At 41.6% G+C, this 17484-nt stretch overlaps 1 protein-coding gene across 1 annotated transcript; it reads right to left on the bottom strand.

The window, feature by feature from the left end:
- Positions 1 to 8541: 8541 nt before the first annotated feature.
- LOC149309133 (keratin, type I cytoskeletal 14-like) lies at positions 8542 to 17047 on the bottom strand. Its single transcript, XM_089531854.1, has 8 exons — positions 16476 to 17047; positions 14071 to 14153; positions 13752 to 13908; positions 12018 to 12179; positions 11800 to 11925; positions 10386 to 10606; positions 9411 to 9433; positions 8542 to 8781 (listed from the first exon to the last, which is right to left on the bottom strand). The coding sequence occupies exons 1-8, from the start codon at positions 16977 to 16979 to the stop codon at positions 8684 to 8686; spliced, it is 1374 nt and encodes a 457-aa protein (XP_089387980.1). The 5' UTR covers positions 16980 to 17047; the 3' UTR covers positions 8542 to 8683.
- Between the last annotated feature and the right edge of the window lie 437 nt (positions 17048 to 17484).

The following is a 17484-nucleotide window of genomic DNA, read 5'->3' as shown; positions in this document are numbered from 1 at the left end:
AAGGTGATATGGAGGGAGAGGATTAGCCATCGTTCTCTATCCTGCCCAGTTTAGCAATAAACCTTTGAAACCTTTGGCCCTCTAGGATAATCAGACTACAGTTCGCATCAGCCCTGTTATATTCTGTTATATTGTTGATCCATCTAGTATGTTTTTAGTGATGTCTTTCATTATGATGTGGGCTACCTTGAGAACTGATTCCCTGAGGAAATGGCAGAATATTAAATTCAACTCTCATCATCGCCATCATTGCTCATGATGGATGGGGCTAATGGCGGTGTTAGCCAAAAACATCACGTAAACACAAGGCTAGAGAAGGCTGATTGAACCAAAATAACATCTGTTCAGGCTGGCAGCATCTCTCCAGGGGTGTAGGCAAAGGTCTTTCCAATTTACTACATGACCCTTTCTAAACCTTCTTGGATGATAGTGCCCCCCAGAACCACACTTTGATAAAAAGTCTACACAGAAGTAGACCTACAGTGTAGGCATTCTATGATATTGTCAATTGCACAATTTCTTACCTTCCAACATTTAACAGATAAAAACTGGGCCATGTGTGGCCCAGAAAGATGGCAAAAGTTGTTAAAGAGGAAGAACACATGGATTCGGAAAGGCTGAACCAGTTTGCCTTTAGGTGAAAAATGATCCTGGAACAAAATTGCAGTAGATACCTAGGGCCTACTGTATAGTGGTACAACAGCATAGTGTGATAGGCTTGTGCATTACACTGTGAACCTACTTTTCTTTATATCTGGGCTGTACCACTTAAGAGTGCACAGGGAAAAAGTTCATGAAACTTCTATAATGTATGCACACACAATTCCATGCAAATAAAAAAAAAAACCTAACATCCCAGCGAGAAATATAGGGACCGGCTCTTTTTTTCCTTTTGTTTTCTTTTCTGTTGCTATTGAAGTTGACATTTTAATACCTTTCTTTTATTGCTTGTTATCTGCAGTACTCACATGGCCAATAAGAGTAATGGCTTCTGCTTTCATTGAACTCCCCTAATATGATCTTAACTGACATCTCAGACAGAACACCTGTGACTTAAACATTTGACTCCTATATGATTCTTAACATCTTTGCCTGATGAAGCACCCAGTGAAGCTTCAAATGCTTGCATAATGTATTTCAGAGTTGGCCCAATAAAGGCATTGCTACTTGTGGATTTTGGATTTTGTTGTGTCGATGTTAAGGTGTATTTGTTGCACACAGAAGATGCTGGGTTCATGTGCAAACATCTCCAAACTGGCTAAAAACTTACACAATTATGAAGCATGTTTTGACCTAAATGAGAATTCCCAAGTATTGCAGGATATCAAAATGACTCATGTCCAAAGCAGTGTTTGTAGATGAAACGGTCCATCCAAAAACTCAAAGCCGGAAACAACAGGAGGAATGAGAGCAAATAAAACACACTGCATCTACTTATATTATGAAGTATTTATGGATTATAATACATTTCAAAATATTTCCATGAAAAAAGTTAGTTTCCCGAGAAGAGGTCTAGTCTACCCACTGAGCTGCTCACTTGTTTGATGCATCATGGTTTATTGATAAGGGGGAAAAGACATTAGACACTTTCCCTTTCAAATGTTTTGCCCTGGCTGGATTCTAGTCAATCCTTTGCTGTCCTACTTTTTCAGCTGCTTTTACAATGTCCCAGCTTCTCTCTCTTCCTGGTTATAATGGCATTGTATTACTTCAAATATAAGAGGCCATTCACCTCTCAATAACAGTTTTTAAGGAATATGGTCAGGGGTTGTTAAGGAACATGATCTCTGTTTCCTGCTAAATCCTCTTTCACAAGAACATTAAATCTGAATAGGGACTTCAGACTATTTGCTCTCTAAGCACATTCCATGAAACTAAAAGGAGGAGGTAGGATAAGAAATTAGGAAAGAGAAAGGCATTTGGAAGTTCCAGGAGATCAAGGCTTACTGAGGAAGGCATCAACCAAAACATATTACTAGTCTCTTTCTGCTATATCTAAAATCCATTCAGGAGCTGAGAAGGAACAAGACTTTAATGAGAGCATCCAGGGAATTAATGTTTTTTATACACTCTGTATACATACTGTCTAACATTGCACAAATGAAAACTAAGACTCATATGGCCCAGCAACATCAGAGTGTGGTCAAAATTGTGATAAATAACACACAAGCTAGGAAAGGTGGCATCAGTTTGCTTTTGCCTGATCCTACTCCTGCCCTCTCCTCCCACCGGCTGGAGCAATTGGGCACAAACTACTTTTGCACTTTAAACTAAATTTGCAGCATTTGACATAATCTAGGAACAAAGGAGGAGAAGGAGAAAGAAACTAGGATTTTAGAAGCAGCCAAAAAAGTCAGACAACAGATACTCAATTGGGACTGTCCTTTCCAGATCAGGACAGCTGGAGGCTATGTGTGAACATCCTTTCAAACATTATTAGTTTGCTTGTTTAGTTTTTCAATTCATCCAGTCTCAAACACAGTGCCTAGAAGTGGATAATTAGAATGGATTTTGCTCTTACTTACATCAAAATGTTTAATAGGAGATCCCTTTCCGTTCCATCCATGTGATGTGATCACAACCTCTTTATCACTGATACATATTCATACACACAGTTTGACTTAGGGGCCATCTATGTTGTGTCAGAGTGTTCCCTTGAATGTCCTGCCAACCATTTTGCTATCCTCAAAGGCAGGTCCTAACAATTCCATCCCTGAAGCTACAAATAATAGGTTTTCCAAACCATCTCTGCAGAGTGAAATAAAAAAGCCTGCAAGCGAGAGAGAAATTGCAGCTTGTGAAAAGACATCCCATCAGCTGTGTGAGAGGCTTCCACACAGAGAGAGAAAAGTTCCTGGAAATGATACATAGAGATAATGGAATGAAACATGTCTTCACAATTTCTTTGGCTCCTTTTTGATAAATAATTGTGAGGACGGGATGTGCAGCACCATAATTAACTCTCTGCAGAGCCTTTTTTATTAGAAATGGCAGCTGAAAGCTCTATAAATTCACTCGTAAACCATTAATTGTTGGGGCATGTTCTGAAACAAAAACAAGTTTATCTGTCATGGATCCACAGCAACCTTGGAAATATATTTTAGGGTAGAGAATTTTAAAATTCTTAGCATAGTTGCATTGCTATGATGTTTTGGTCACAAGCAATCTGTGAACAGAAGCAAGATTTGACTTATTGGAGGATGAGTCCCTATCCTTCCAGTGATGCCACAATTTGACAGTAGAATCATAGAATCATAGAGTTGGAAGAGACCCTAAGGGCCATCCAGTGCAACCCCCTGTCATGCAGGAACTCACAATCAAAGCACCGCCAAAAGATGGCCATCTAACATTTGTTTAAAAACATCCAAAGAAGGAGACTCCACCACTCTCCTAGGAAGTGTGTAGGGTGGAATTCAGAAACATACTCCTCATCTGCACTCCAGAAATAAATCTGGTTTGGCACCAATTAGTGGTGTTATAAGATCTCTTTTCGTACTGATACTCCAGACTAATATGACAGTGCCATATTCGTCTGGAGTATCAGTATGAAAAAAGATCTTATAACACCACTAATTGAGCAAAATATTTTGTAGTGTAAGCTTTTGTAGACTTGGGGCTGGAACAGACCGGGAAAAAGGGATGGCTTGAAGCCAGCCCCTTTGAAGACATACGCCACAGCCTCAGTCCACCTTGAACCTGGCCCAAAAAGGAGCAGAAAAGATCAGCTCCTTTTTGATCTGGGAAAGAGGCACCTTTCCCAGCCCACCGCAGGCCAAAGCTAGCTTCAAGATGCTCTAGCAGTGCGTGGCATGTAAACGCCATGCTGCCACTGAATCTTGAAATCCCCCATATATTGGTGGCTATCCAATTTCCAGGTGACTCCAGGGTGGCTTCCCTTCTGTATTGTTTTAAAGTGTGGTGGAGTGTCCTTCTTTGGAAGTTTTTAAACAGAGGCTGGATGGCCGTCTGTTGGGGGTGCTTTGGCTGTGTATACCTACATGCCAGAATGGGGTTGGATTGGATGGCCTTTGAAGTCTCCTCCAACTCTATGTTTCTATGATTCTGTGATTTTATGAAAAATGAGATTAAACAAATTCATGGAGAGATAACAACAACAACAACAACAACAACAACAACAACAACAACAACAACATACATTTTTATTTCTTACCCACCTCTCCCCAAGCTCAAGATGGGGTACAACATAGATTAAAATCCAATCTATAACTAAAGACATGAAACCATTTAAGCACATAGGTTAAATTAAATGGTTTAAAGGAATTTAATAGTGTTTTACCAGTGAATCTAACTAAACAGATCTGGCCCTATAAGCATCCAGGCTGGGAGATTATCAGGATACCACATGTAAACATTTCTCCTAATATCAGGACATAAGTGTAAAAAACAATATGCTGTAAACATGCTATCCTATGCATGTTTATCAAAGGAGAGTCCCATTAATGAGACTTACTTTTGATAAGAATTTGTAAGACTCACACCCTCAGAGTCTGAAGAGCTTTAAGCAGAATACTGCAATAATTCTTCCAACAACCCTATAAAATAAATTAATATCCATATTCCCATACTGAAAACAGCAAGGCAGTTAGTTGCTCAGTGTTAGTAGTTTGTCAAAGACTCCTGATGGTTTCTGTGGTTGAAACACCCTTGGAACTGTGAGCCTCCTAATCCAGAGATGATTCACGGTCATCAAGATTTCATCAGCATTTCTAAATAAAGAATAAAGCAATAAAATGTCTAGCCACTCTACACTTTTCATTCTAAGTACAGACTAATAGGGATGGGGAAAACATTGATCCAGCAGATGTTTCAGACTACAACTCCTAAATTTCTTCACCACTGAACATGCTGAGTGAGGCATCTAGGATTTGCAGTCCAAAAAACAGCTTGTTCAGGCTTGGGAGGTGGCTAAAATGTTTTCTGATCTTCAGGGCTTGCCCACTCCTGGATTAAATAACCCCTTTTCCCTTAGTAGAAGACAACAGTGGCATTTGGACTTAGCACACATTTGAACCGCTTAAGTGTCTCACCCAGGGTGCATCCACACTGTAGAAATAATGCAGTTTGACATCACTTTAACTGCCATGGCAGAATCCTGGGATTTGTAGTTTTGTGAGGCTGCAGCACACTTGGGCAGAGGAGGCTAAAGAAAGACCCTATAAACCTACAAATTTGAGGATTCCGTAGGATGGCACTACAACACTTAAAGTGGTATGAAATGGTAGCTGCAACCTTTAGTCTTCCAATGCTATAGCATTTAAAGTGGTGTCAAATTGCTGTGTCTTTCAAAAATTCATTCAGGGGTTTATTCTGTCCAGCTCTCAAATTAATCATAGTTTGTTTAAAATCTTCCCTAAAGCATGCATTTAAATAAATATGTATATATTTCTAAATATTTTAACAGCTCTTACAGCTGAGAATAGACATGGCAAGGAGAGGAAGATGAGGAGCAGATACAAAGAGATTAGGCCTAAACACAGCCAAGACATATTCCAGCTTGAGAAAGCCTTGAGTGAGAGTGGCATGATCTGACACCTTGCACACCAGGAAACTCAGGGGCTGGGATAAGAGTGTCAGGGGCTGGGATATATAGTTTGGTGAGGTACTTAGAATCCTCTATCAAAATGCATTAATGTTCTCTAAAAGAGAATTCTAAGCACTTCACCAAAATGTAAATATCAGGATTCTGTATAGTGGTGGCATAACAGTTACCTTGGAATGAAACTAATAGATGTGCCTAGTGCAGATAAACACTAAGATCCAATCCTATGTTGTTGTTGTTGTGAAGCTCAGCTACATTGTACCATCTTTCACACTCCAATTTAAATGATGACAACATAAATATTTATTTAAAAGATTTATATCTTGCCACTTCATACTTAATTTAAAACACAAGCAATCGCCCAGCCAACCAGCCATGCTCAGGATGCTAACAGGCTATTTTATCAACTGCAATGTGCTTTTGCATATTGTGTTGAACTTGCATCTGAGTTATCTTGATTTCCTTTTCCATTGCCACTCCCTCTTCCTTTATGTCTTTTTAGACTGTCAGCCTGAGGGCTACATCTGTCTAGCCTTTTAACAATATTGGTATGTAAACCGCTGTGAGAGCCTCCCTAGTTGCACAGCAAAGTATAATGTTATATCCATATGGTGCATAACCTGCACTCCCAGTACCACTCTCTGTGAGGCCCCAACTGAGAATCAGTACAGAGTAATTCATAAGAGCCTCAGGGGCTGTGCCAGTTCAGGGCCATGGCAACTGCACACCGCACCGCCAAACTGCCCTTTACAGGGTGCAAAAAGGAGCTGCAAAAAGCGGCTCCTTTTTATATCCTGCAAAGGGCATGATAGCCTTGGCAACTTGGCTTTACGGTGCTTCTTTGGTGTTGCGTTGTCCAGACACAGCACCAGAGGAGTGCTGTGATGCCGCGTGTCATGCAGTGCAGTGCACAGCGTCACAGCGCATGGGGGCAGAGTTGGGACATGCATCATGAGGATCCTACACCCCGACTCCACCTCCATGCTGGCCTTTAAGACCAGTATGCACAGCTCCTCAGTCTAAGATTTAAGGTGGAAGACTCAGGTTCAAATCCTCACTCAGCCATGAAGCTCACTGGGTGACCTTTGACCAATCACTGAAACCTCTTTTAGCTGAGCCTACTTCATGATTTGAACATTGGACTACGACTCTGGAGTCCAGGATTCAAATATTCACTCAGCCATGGAAACCCACTGGGTGGCCTTGGATAAGTGACACTGTTTCAGACTCTGAGAAAAGCAAAGGCAACCCTCCCCCCCCTCTGAAGAAAGCTTGACAAGAATACCCTGTAATAGTGTTGCCTTTAGGATCACCATAACTCAGAAACGAAGGCACACAGCAGCAATAACCACTTCACAAGGTCATTGTGAGTATAAACTAGGGGGATGAGAAAGAATCATGTATGCTTCCTTCAAGTCCTTGGAGGAAGGTGGGATCTAAATGGGCTTGGGGAGGGGAGGAGTGGATTATCAGCTTAGATACAAGCTTCCTCACCTTATCTGTCAAATGTTTTCTTCATCAGGGCATACTCAGAGTTGGCAAAAGTTTCAGTTAACTGGAGCCAGAGTTAGAGTAATCATTTTCTTTGAAGGGGGACCCTTAGGCTGTTTCTGAGCACCTTTTGAACATATAATTAATTTCATTAAACCCATGAACCAAGTCTGTACATGCAGGTTTTTAATCTGACTGTTACTGCACAGAATCTGGCACAATTATTGTTTCAATATATTGCAGTACTTCTGAGTGACAGTTTGAGTGCTGACTGCAGTGGAAATCTGATAAAATAGGTGTGATAACAGAGTAAAGTAGATGCTACAAAGAATCTGTGTGTGACACTCATAGGCTATTCTGGCCTATATAGTGCTTGTTACGGGCAAAAGAATATTTATTGCATTCCTATCCTTGCACAAAGATCTTGGGACTTCCTCGGAGTCACTACTATAAATGCTACTGTTTCAAGGGAGTTTGTTTAATCCATGCTAAAACTTTAATTGATAACTTAGGAGCAATTTTAAGTCTCCAGGGGAAAAAAATATTGGGCCAAGGCCAGTGCATCATTAAGTGATTTAATTTTTTTTTTTAAGGCCAGTGATTTCAAAGCAGCTACTTTTTCTCAGGTTGCTTTTGATCTGAGATGTTTCTGTAATAAGGGGTGAAGCAAAAAGGAAGGAAGGAAGGAAGGAAGGAAGGAAGGAAGGAAGGAAGGCTTTTGTTGCAGATGATGGAAAGATCTTTGGATCTTTTGCTACCTGTAATCGAATGGTCCCAATAGGATGCTGCTGGTTAGTGGGTCAGTCAGTGGTGTCAATTGGTGGGTGCAAGGAGTGCGGACTGCACCAGGTGACACCTCGCAGTAGGTGTGGGATTCTTCTCCCACTGTGGCAGAGGGGCAAGCATGCCCCTTGTGACTTTGTCTCCAGACTTGCTTGCTTCCTTCCTGGGGAGGGACTTGGGCCGGCAACAAAGCCACAAGGGACAAGCAATGGAGAGTGACAGGCTGCTGTCACTTCCCCTTCAACAGCTCCCCCTGCACCAAGTGGGAGGAACCAAGAGGAGGGAACCAAGGTGGTGGCGAGGGTGGCAGAGGGGCAAGCATGCCCTCATGGCTTTATCAGTGGCTTGACACTCTCCTTGGGGAGTTAACCATGCCAGCAACAAAGCTACGAGGGGCAAACAGCAGGGGGGTGGGGTAGGCCACTGCCACTGCTCCCCATTGGCAGCCTCCCTCCCGCACGGTGTCACCAAGCCTGGTGATGCCACTGGAGTCAGTCATGATTCCTTTCCCCAAAAGAAACGACCAGTCCATCCCCTCTTTCTCTCTCTCCCCCTCCCTCCCTCCCCTCCCTCTTTTTGTATGTGTAAGAGAGAGGTTATGAACATTCCTGGTTTCTATCTGTCTTGTGTAGCTAAAGGTGTTGGAGCAAAGGCCAACTATTCTTACAACTGAGACCAAGAAAACTAAACCTCATGGTTTTCTTCAATGAGATGCAAAAAGCTTTATTGGTGCCCTGTGACTGTAGTCATACAGAGCTCAAATTGTGGATGGTAGGGAACAGAGCAGGAAACTACAAACTACAGCAACATCACTTAGAAGGGACAAGCTGGTTTGTCCAAGATGCAGGCTTAACGTCCAGAGACATGGACCTGTTCACGAGATGAAATCACTTTTCCATCTTGGACCTCCTCCACAATTGTACGAACTTGGCGAGTGGTTGTGGGTCCTACAGCAGGAGAGAGGAAGAAGGTGGTATTATTTACAGAATAGCAAGACAGAGAAGTGATGCACCACACACAATTTACTGCTGACCTCTCTTGGAAACGTAATGGTAGGAGGACTACAACACTTGGACTCCAGTGGCCATCCTGGCTAGGGATTCTGGGAGTTGTAGCTCCCAAAACCTAATGGTTCCTGACTGATCTCTGACTTCCACTTGGAAGACTAAGTTTCCAGCTACAGTTTGACACCACTCTAAGTGATGTAGTGCCATCCTATGGATTTGTAGTTTTTCAAGGTCTTTAGCCTTCTCTGCCAAACAGTGCGGGTGCCTCACAAAACTACAAATCCCAGGGTTCTGTAGGATGGAGTTGCAATGTGTTGAAACCTGTTGTTAACTATACCCCTCACCCAGTTAAGGCCAATGATTTTATCAATTTGTTTGGCTTTAGTCAACAAGCTACTGCCATCCTGAGTAAGTAATTGCCAGGTTCTTAACAATACATTAACAAGTGCATCATCGTCATCTTATATATCTTGCCTGTATAGACATTTCAGTTTACTCAACAGTATAAAATAACTTCCAAACTGAGGTTTACATATGAATTTGAATGACAAGGTGTAAAAGATCCTTACCTGAAGAATACTGGGTGGAAATACTGCACAAAGAGAAGAATAGGACAAAATTAGTGAAGCATAAACCATCATCTTGAATTGCAATGAATAGAGCTGGCAATTAAGGGTGATAGTCACTGATAAGAAGCATCCAATTACACAGCTACGGCATCAATTTAGTTTAATTTTTCAAAAAATAAACTCTACAGGAAATATTCCATGACAATGGAACGTATTATTTCTTTAATTACATTTTTGTTCATGATCAGTCCTAAAATGCAGTGCATCTGAGTAGAGGGATATCTGATCTGGTTTACCCTTTGCCTTGTACCAATTTTCCAGCTAACACCAGGATGGGACAGCTGTCTGGTGTTCTGAGCAGCCAGCAGCCATAATAGCCAAATTTCATGCCACAGTAATAGTATGTCATCCTCAGAAATAACGGAATAGGAGGATAGGACTAAAAGACTGCAATCTTAAACAATTGATTTGCAATCCCAAATATGTTTCCGGGAAGAAAAGATCCTGTGCTTGAAAACTTGAATTTGAACTGTAATTAGTCACAGTTTCAGTTCTACGCCCTCCAAATGTAGCTGCCATTATGACTGCAACTTTCAAAACTAACTCTTTACTTTCCTATTTATCAAAATTAACTAAAACAGCTACTTTTATTTACGTTTTTAGTACTATCTGAATGCTTTTTACCCAGCAGCATGAGGCAATTCTTAACCATGTGTGATATTTCTCTATTACAAGTGAGGTCATATCACTATAACTATAAAAGTAACCAAAAAGTTATATTCACACTGCAAAAGGAATGAGGGTATCATTTACTATGTGAGATTTGTAACATAATGTAGTTATACATTAGTCATTTAGTTATTTATTTGTAACTAATTACTCCCAAGCTTAGAGATTCACTCTTGCAGATCTTTGCAGCTCTACCTATTCCCTTATCACCTGTCAGGACCCAGTATTACAATCCCCTTTACGTACTGGGCTTCCTCTCCTTCTAGCAGGCGGCGGTAGGTGGAAATCTCCTGTTCCAGGCGGGTCTTGACATCAAGAAGGATCTTGTATTCATGATTCTGGCGCTCCATGTCACATCTGAGCTCAGCGAGCTGCTCTTCCACGCTGGTGATCAGGGCCTGGAGCTGGCTGAGTTGGGCACCATAGCGGTTTTCTGTGTCCGCCAAAGTACCTTCCAGTGAGTTTTTCTGGGAAACAAGAATAGAGTGGAAAGATCAAAATCAGGGGTTATGTGGGGAGGGTACCTTTCTCTCATTCTCTTTCTCTATCTTTCTCATTTATTTTCTCTCTCTCTTAGTGTGATGGGCCCCTCACATATGAGTAGTGTCAGCTTTAGGTGTGACTAGGAGTGAGATAATCTGCCAGTGCTGGTTTCTCAGAAACGCTGCCGATTCGGATCAAAACCCAACTAAAATGAACATATCACCCATCCCTATTGTGGACATGCAATATCTGAAGTCTTCTGTCAAATTCTTATGACTTCACCACTAAGGATAACAAGTGCTTGACTTCTTTCTTTCTTTCTTTCTTTCTTTCTTTCTTTTTGGTCAGCAACAGCAATAAGGGGAAAACATTTTTTCTGAAAAAAGTCAATGGCATCCCAAGGGAGAGCGGTGGTGCGGCCTGGACTGGGTGACACACTAGAAGAGGGGTGACACCTGGTTGGACCCTCCCACCCCATGCTGTCATGTTCTTCTCTTGAGGGAAGCCACGTGAGCGAGCTCCTCCCATGCTGTCCCATCCTTTTTCTCATGAGGAAAAGGATGGGGGGGCACCATCCAAGGGAGGCCTGGCATGCTCCCTTCCGATGCCATCCTATCCCTTTCCTCATGAGGAAAAGAATGGAGTGGCACCATCCAAGAGAGGCTGCATACGCTTCCCCCTCAATGCTATCCTATCCTTTTTCACTGCCCCTGTGCCACCCCCAGAAGCCCCGCTCGCTGCACCAGGTGACACCAGGTGCGAGGATGCCACTGAAAAATGTGATGTTATTTTCAGCACAAAAGTAATATTTGACGTCTGATTGGGTAAAATAAATGGACTGATGCAAAATACAAGGAATTTTTGTACAAAATACAAAACAAAACAAAACCACAAACTTTTTGCAAAAATTCCCAAAATGTGGGAAATATTTAAAAAAAACACAAAACCTCTTGTAATCCCATCCAGTATAAAGAAATATTTTGAATGTTTTCATTCTCATGTGCAAGAATTAAAAAGTGAAGATTTACATCCATACTAGAAATAGAAAATGTATTAGAAGTATCTCAGCAATGTTCTATTGTGCCTCTACAATGATTGAATGCACTCCAGTGGCAGGGGAATGTTGTGCTATTTCTTACTTAAGTAATTATAGTATGGAAATGTGAGAGTCCCATACCATGCTGAGCTGTGTCTGCAGCTCAATTTCCAAGCTTTGGAGTGTACGTCTCAGCTCTATGACTTCTGATTTGCCACTCTGTAATTGCTCTGTATTGATGGCGACTTCTCGGTTCAGCTCTTCGGTCTGCAAAGAAAACACATGGCACCATAATGAGGCACAAACCAAAATATCCACCAACCTTTCTGGAAAGTCCATTTATCTCAGGGAAGGCCCACCTTGCTGAAGAACCACTGCTCAGCATCTTTACGATTCTTCTCAGCCAAGGTCTCATACTGTTCGCGCATCTCTGCCAGGATCTTGGTCAAGTCAACCCCAGGAGCAGCATCCATTTCCACAGTGATTTCACCACCCAGCTGGCTTCGGAGAACTTTCAGTTCCTGTGATAAAGAAACAAGGAAGGAAGGTCATCTAGCTATCCATAGCAGTACCTTTTGGGAACACTCTTCTTTTTTCTTCTTCTTTATTTTGGAAATTTTAGAGTCTTCCTTATTCAGCCTTTTGATTACGGAGGAACTGACCCACCAAAAAGAACCACATCCTTACTCTTATAATTGGTTTTCTTTTCATATGAGAATCCCCCCATTTCCCCCCAGTTTTCTCTTATTTCTTTAAAACTATGACACACTTGTTAACAATAATCAGTAGTCCTAGTTATTAAAATTAAAACTAATAATCCTTTACAAAATGTTTAACAGGAGCGATTGGATAGTTGCAATCCCTTGAGCTTGACACATCAAATTCTCAGGTGGGATGCTCTTTCATGAATTTGATTCTTCTAAATTCCTCTTGCTATAGTTGATATAGAACAGACACAAAGCGGATTTTGCAGCCTAGCTTTGTAATAGCTATATCATGGTTTGTAGTAAGACATTTCCCACTATCTTGCTTGCCCACACCCCAGATCTGATATTGTGGAGAAAGAAGCTAGAAATATATTTTCTTCTTCTCTCATAATTCTAGTTCCTGGGATACAGAACTAAACAGTGGGTCTGCCAAGACAGGAAAAGGGGGGAAAGTCTTTGGATAGCATGCATGTTGTTGGCCCTCTTTTTTTAACTATTGCCTTGTTTTTGCCATTAGTTTATAAGTTTTTCTGATTTTACTGTACCTCATTTTGTAATGTAATGTAAATGTGCTTAATTTACTACCATCATGTACACCAGCACAGAAAGCTTTAAAAGGGGTTTGTACAAATTTGTGGAAAATAATGCTGTATTTTGTATCCAAAATGCCATCTATCAAGAACCAGCATGGTGTAGTGGTTTGAGTGTTGGATTAGCACTTCAAGAGGCAATCTGAATCCCTGCTCAGATATATAAATCTGCTGGGTGACTATGGGCAAGTCAGACACTCTCACCTTCAAAGGAAGGCAATGGCCAACCTCTTCTGAATACCTCTTGCCAATCAAACCCTGTGATAGTGTTGCCTTAGGGGGCGCCATAAATCAGTAACAACTTGAAGGCACACAATAACATGTTAGCTGTTTCAGTAGGTTTATAAGGGATAATTCCCACGTCCGGTTTGAACACCATCTGCATAACCTGTTGTGACTTGCATGTATGAATGGGCTGTTACAGAATTAATGGACAGAACTGTCATAGCATCGTGATTTTCGTTGGAGATAATTCACACACTTGAATTGTCCGAGTTTAAAGTAAAAATAAATCAAGTGTTGAATGTGCATTTGTAAACCAGATCCATGTTTATGGTCTCATTTAATAAGTGGCTAGACTGCTTTGCATAGTTCTGTACTCAGCTCACTTCTCAAAGATATTTCAAAGACTGGTCTTTGTGGCATAATCTGCTGTGCCTGAATAGTCATAAGGCAAATAATATTGGGAAAAGCTATTGTCTGATGGATTCACCTCAAGCTACAAACTGGTTGCATGCCTATGCTCTTGATTTTAAGTGTGCACCCTCATGAAATGCAGACAGTTTGATGTCCTCACCTCTTCATGGTTCTTCTGCAGGTAAATCAACTCCTCCTTTAAGTTTTCTATTTGCATTTCTAGGTCAGACTTGGACAGAGTTATTTCATCCAGTACTTTGCGTAGGCCATGGATGTCAGCCTCAACACTTGTACGCAATGCGTGTTCTGTCTCAAACCTGCAATCACAAGGTTAAGGGGGGAAAGAATGAAATGAAAAGTAAGAGAACCATTATTTGACTCCACAATGCTTCCATTTATGGTGTTAGCTTTGAAGAAAGCCCAACAAAAGTCTCTGTGTGTGTGTGTGTGTGTGTTTCTGAGAGTAGAGCTCTACTCACTTGGTTCTGAAGTCATCAGCAGTCAACTTTGCATTATCAAGCTGCAGGAGGATGGTAGCATTCTGAACAGAGGCAGCTAGAATCTGAAAGGAAAGCAGAGATTGGTGATTTGAATATATATCTCCAAATTTTCTGTATCTAGCTTCTAAACAGGAATCTACTTAGAGTTGAGATTTTCGCTGCTTCCTTTGAGTATATCCAGAATGTCTTTTATTCAATGCTGTTTCATCCATAATAATTCTTGAACTGTCAGGTTAGTGTTTCAGCCCAGAACTTGGAAAAAAATATTATTTAATGCTACAGCTACTTAATTCCATTTTGGGCTCATATCAACTTGTCCAAAAATATCTGAAGAGTTAAAGGTCCTTAATCCCTGTGTCAGAACTTGTACCCTGTGTTAATTAGTAGGAGTGTCACATAGAGTTTGTACCCAAAGAACTAAGCTCTCTGTAGTTTCAAAGAAACCCACTGAGCAGGAAAAACTAGTTAGGGGAATCTCAAATCTTGTCACCACTCAAGGAGCTTTGGCTATTTGCCTTCTCCAGGGCTGGAAATGATGTGGTCCTCTAGATGCTGATTGACTGCATCTCCCAGCATTCCTTATCAAGGCTATTTTGGTTAAAGCTGCTGGGTTTTGCAGTGCCATGACATCTGGAGGACCTTGTGATTCCCATGGCTGGCCTACAGAGCAGCTTTCACACTCTAATGCTTAATCCAGATCCATGCTTCATGAGTGGGAGGTAGCACTCTTCTCTTCAGTCTGGACCACTACATATATGTTATTGTTCTACAAAGGAATTTACCTGCTACAGCAGAATTTATAGATCCAGTTTTATTGGAGGAGACATATTTTTGGTTTAACAAAAGGCTCACATTTTAGTAAGAGTAGCTTCATGGCTCAAGACGCATTTTTTACTTAATATTCTTATAGCAGTGTTTAGATTGAAAATTGTCTCATTGCTTCTCACAACAACCCTGTCAGGTAGATTGGGCAGACTTACCCAAAGCAACTCAGTCAGCTTGATGGGAGTGAAGCTAGATCAATTGCATTCCTAACCAGAGCTGGAAGAAGTTACTTTGGGGATTAAAGCCCCCATAATCCCCAGAAAAATAACTTTTTCTGAATTTGGTCCCTATTCCCTAAACTATTTCAATGTAATCTAAATGTTGGCCTTATTCTGCTGTTTCCTTTATGATGCTCTGCAGTCAGAATCAAATCACATTTATACTAAATGGATCTCTTCCTCTTTGCCAGACTCATTGTTAAGAGAAGGAAACAAACAGAAGGCAGTTTACTGTATTTGCTCACATTCACCTCATGTGACCCTGCCTTCTCCCTCTCCTGCCATTGGACATTAATCCAAGGCTTTTCAGGGCATGGTTCAACCTCTTTTACTGACATTACTGTATGAAGAACTAGAGTTTTTTATTGGCTGTGTTACATAAAAAATTAGTAGTGTTTGTGGAAATGCCATTTCATAGTAGTAGTGGTGGTGGTCATGGTAGTAGTAGGAGGAGCAGTAGTAGTATGAGTAACATCCTGTTTAGACAACATAAAAGACTAAGGAAGATAATCCTATGGGTACAGAAGGAAAGGGAGAACACTGGGACCAAAAGATAACCCCATGAGTACTGAGAAAAAGGGGAAACAGTGGAGCCACGATAAGTAAGAGGCAAGGACAGGCCACTGCCATTTTCAGGCCCAAAGCTTTGAAATGTTTTTTAAGACTGCAGCTCACATAACCCTGCAAACAGCATAGCCACTAGCCATGCTAAATGGAAGATTCTGAGAGCTATAGTCCAAAACAGTAGCTTTCTGAGATCTAGGGCAAAACTGTGTCCAGTGAAAGAATGTTTATATATGTATAAAGCCAATAACTGGTGGTCATTACTTTCTCCGAAGTGATGCTATGCTAGTTTAAAATTCATGCTGTCATCTGAATGAACCCCTTGGGGTTATTTAGATTAAGTCTAAACAAAACAGAATAAATTTCTTTGATAAATTAAGAGTTTTGCAAAAGAGTTGAATGTTTTGGGAGCTGAGGATGACTTTGAGAAAGAAAGCATTAGGCTAGTGTATCTTTGTGAGTTACTCTAGATTAAAATGCACAATGAACACTTTAAGAAATCTTTCTTTAAAAAAATATTTGGGCAGGTGAGCTGGTTTAGAAAATGTATTCTCCTTCCAAATCATTCTCCTTTAGACCTATCTGTAATCATGTAACAATAAAAGAATAGAAAGGATACTTTTGGATTACAGCTCCCAGAATCCTCCAGCCATCATGCTGATGGAGAATTCTGGGAGTTGTACTAAAAACAACAACAACAAACTCTAACTTTTCCAAGCACTGCAGCTTCCTGAAATATCTCCATCTCTGGACCCCTTTGAGACCACCATCTCTTACCTTGCTCCTCAGATCCTCAATGGTCTTGAAGTATGGGCTGTAGTCTCGGTCTGGACCAGGTCCACGCTTCTGGTACCACTCCCTGATTTTAACCTCTAGCTCAGTGTTGGCTTCCTCTAGGGCCCGCACCTTGTCCAGGTAGTTAGCCAAGCGGTCATTCAGGTTCTGCATGGTTTCCTTCTCGCCCCCAGCCAGAAGGCCCTCACCACCAGCAACAAAGCTGCCACCCCCGAAGCCAGCACCAAAGCCTCCTCCAAAACCTCCTCCAAAGCCACCCCCAAAGCTGCTGCAGTAGCTGCTGCCCCCATAGCCACCACCAAGGCCACTGCCTACCCCAGAGACATAGCGGGAAGAAGAGACAGAGATGCCCCCCATTCCACCATGCATGCTTGGAGCTCTGTATCCCCCACCAAGGTGGGCAGAAGAAAGTCGAGAGGAGCCCCCACCAAAGGAAGACCCCTTTACAGAGGAGGAGGAGGTGTATTGCCTGTAAGTGGTGGCCATGTTGCTAGTAAATGGAGGCACCCCAAAGAAACTTCCCCAGTATGTACTGAGAAATCAAGATGACTAACGGGCTCTCACTTGTTCCAGGCTCCTTTTATTCCCTGAGGTTGGGGGCGTAGATCTTTTCTCTCCCTCACATTCCCCCTAGGCTTTCATCGTCATGAGTTTCAAAGCCAACTTCCACGATCCTCATTTGACTCCCCCGCCCCGCTGTCTATTCATGTGCTTGTCACATTCCAGCCTATACACCTTGCTCTACAAAGGGCGGTTTTGTCTTTCAGTTCCCAAGCGAATAATCAGGTCTGATTCAGAAGCAGAAGGACGGTTGCCCAAGGGTACAGTTTAAGATTGCCATATATGTTATGAGAAAAATACATCCAGGGAGAGACAATGAGACCTTAAGCGTGTAAAGTCCCAGGAGGAAAAAACCATTACATCATCAAGGGGGAGTTTATTCCAGAACCTTGAATCTGAAACACCTCAGACGTCTGCTTTGAGAGAAGAT

Source organism: Sceloporus occidentalis, unplaced genomic scaffold (genome assembly GCF_023333645.1).
Source record: "Sceloporus occidentalis isolate IW3139 unplaced genomic scaffold, rSceOcc1.0.p SCAF_7, whole genome shotgun sequence".
Taxonomy (NCBI): domain Eukaryota; kingdom Metazoa; phylum Chordata; class Lepidosauria; order Squamata; family Phrynosomatidae; genus Sceloporus; species Sceloporus occidentalis.
This window is presented reverse-complemented; position numbering and strand designations above follow the sequence as displayed.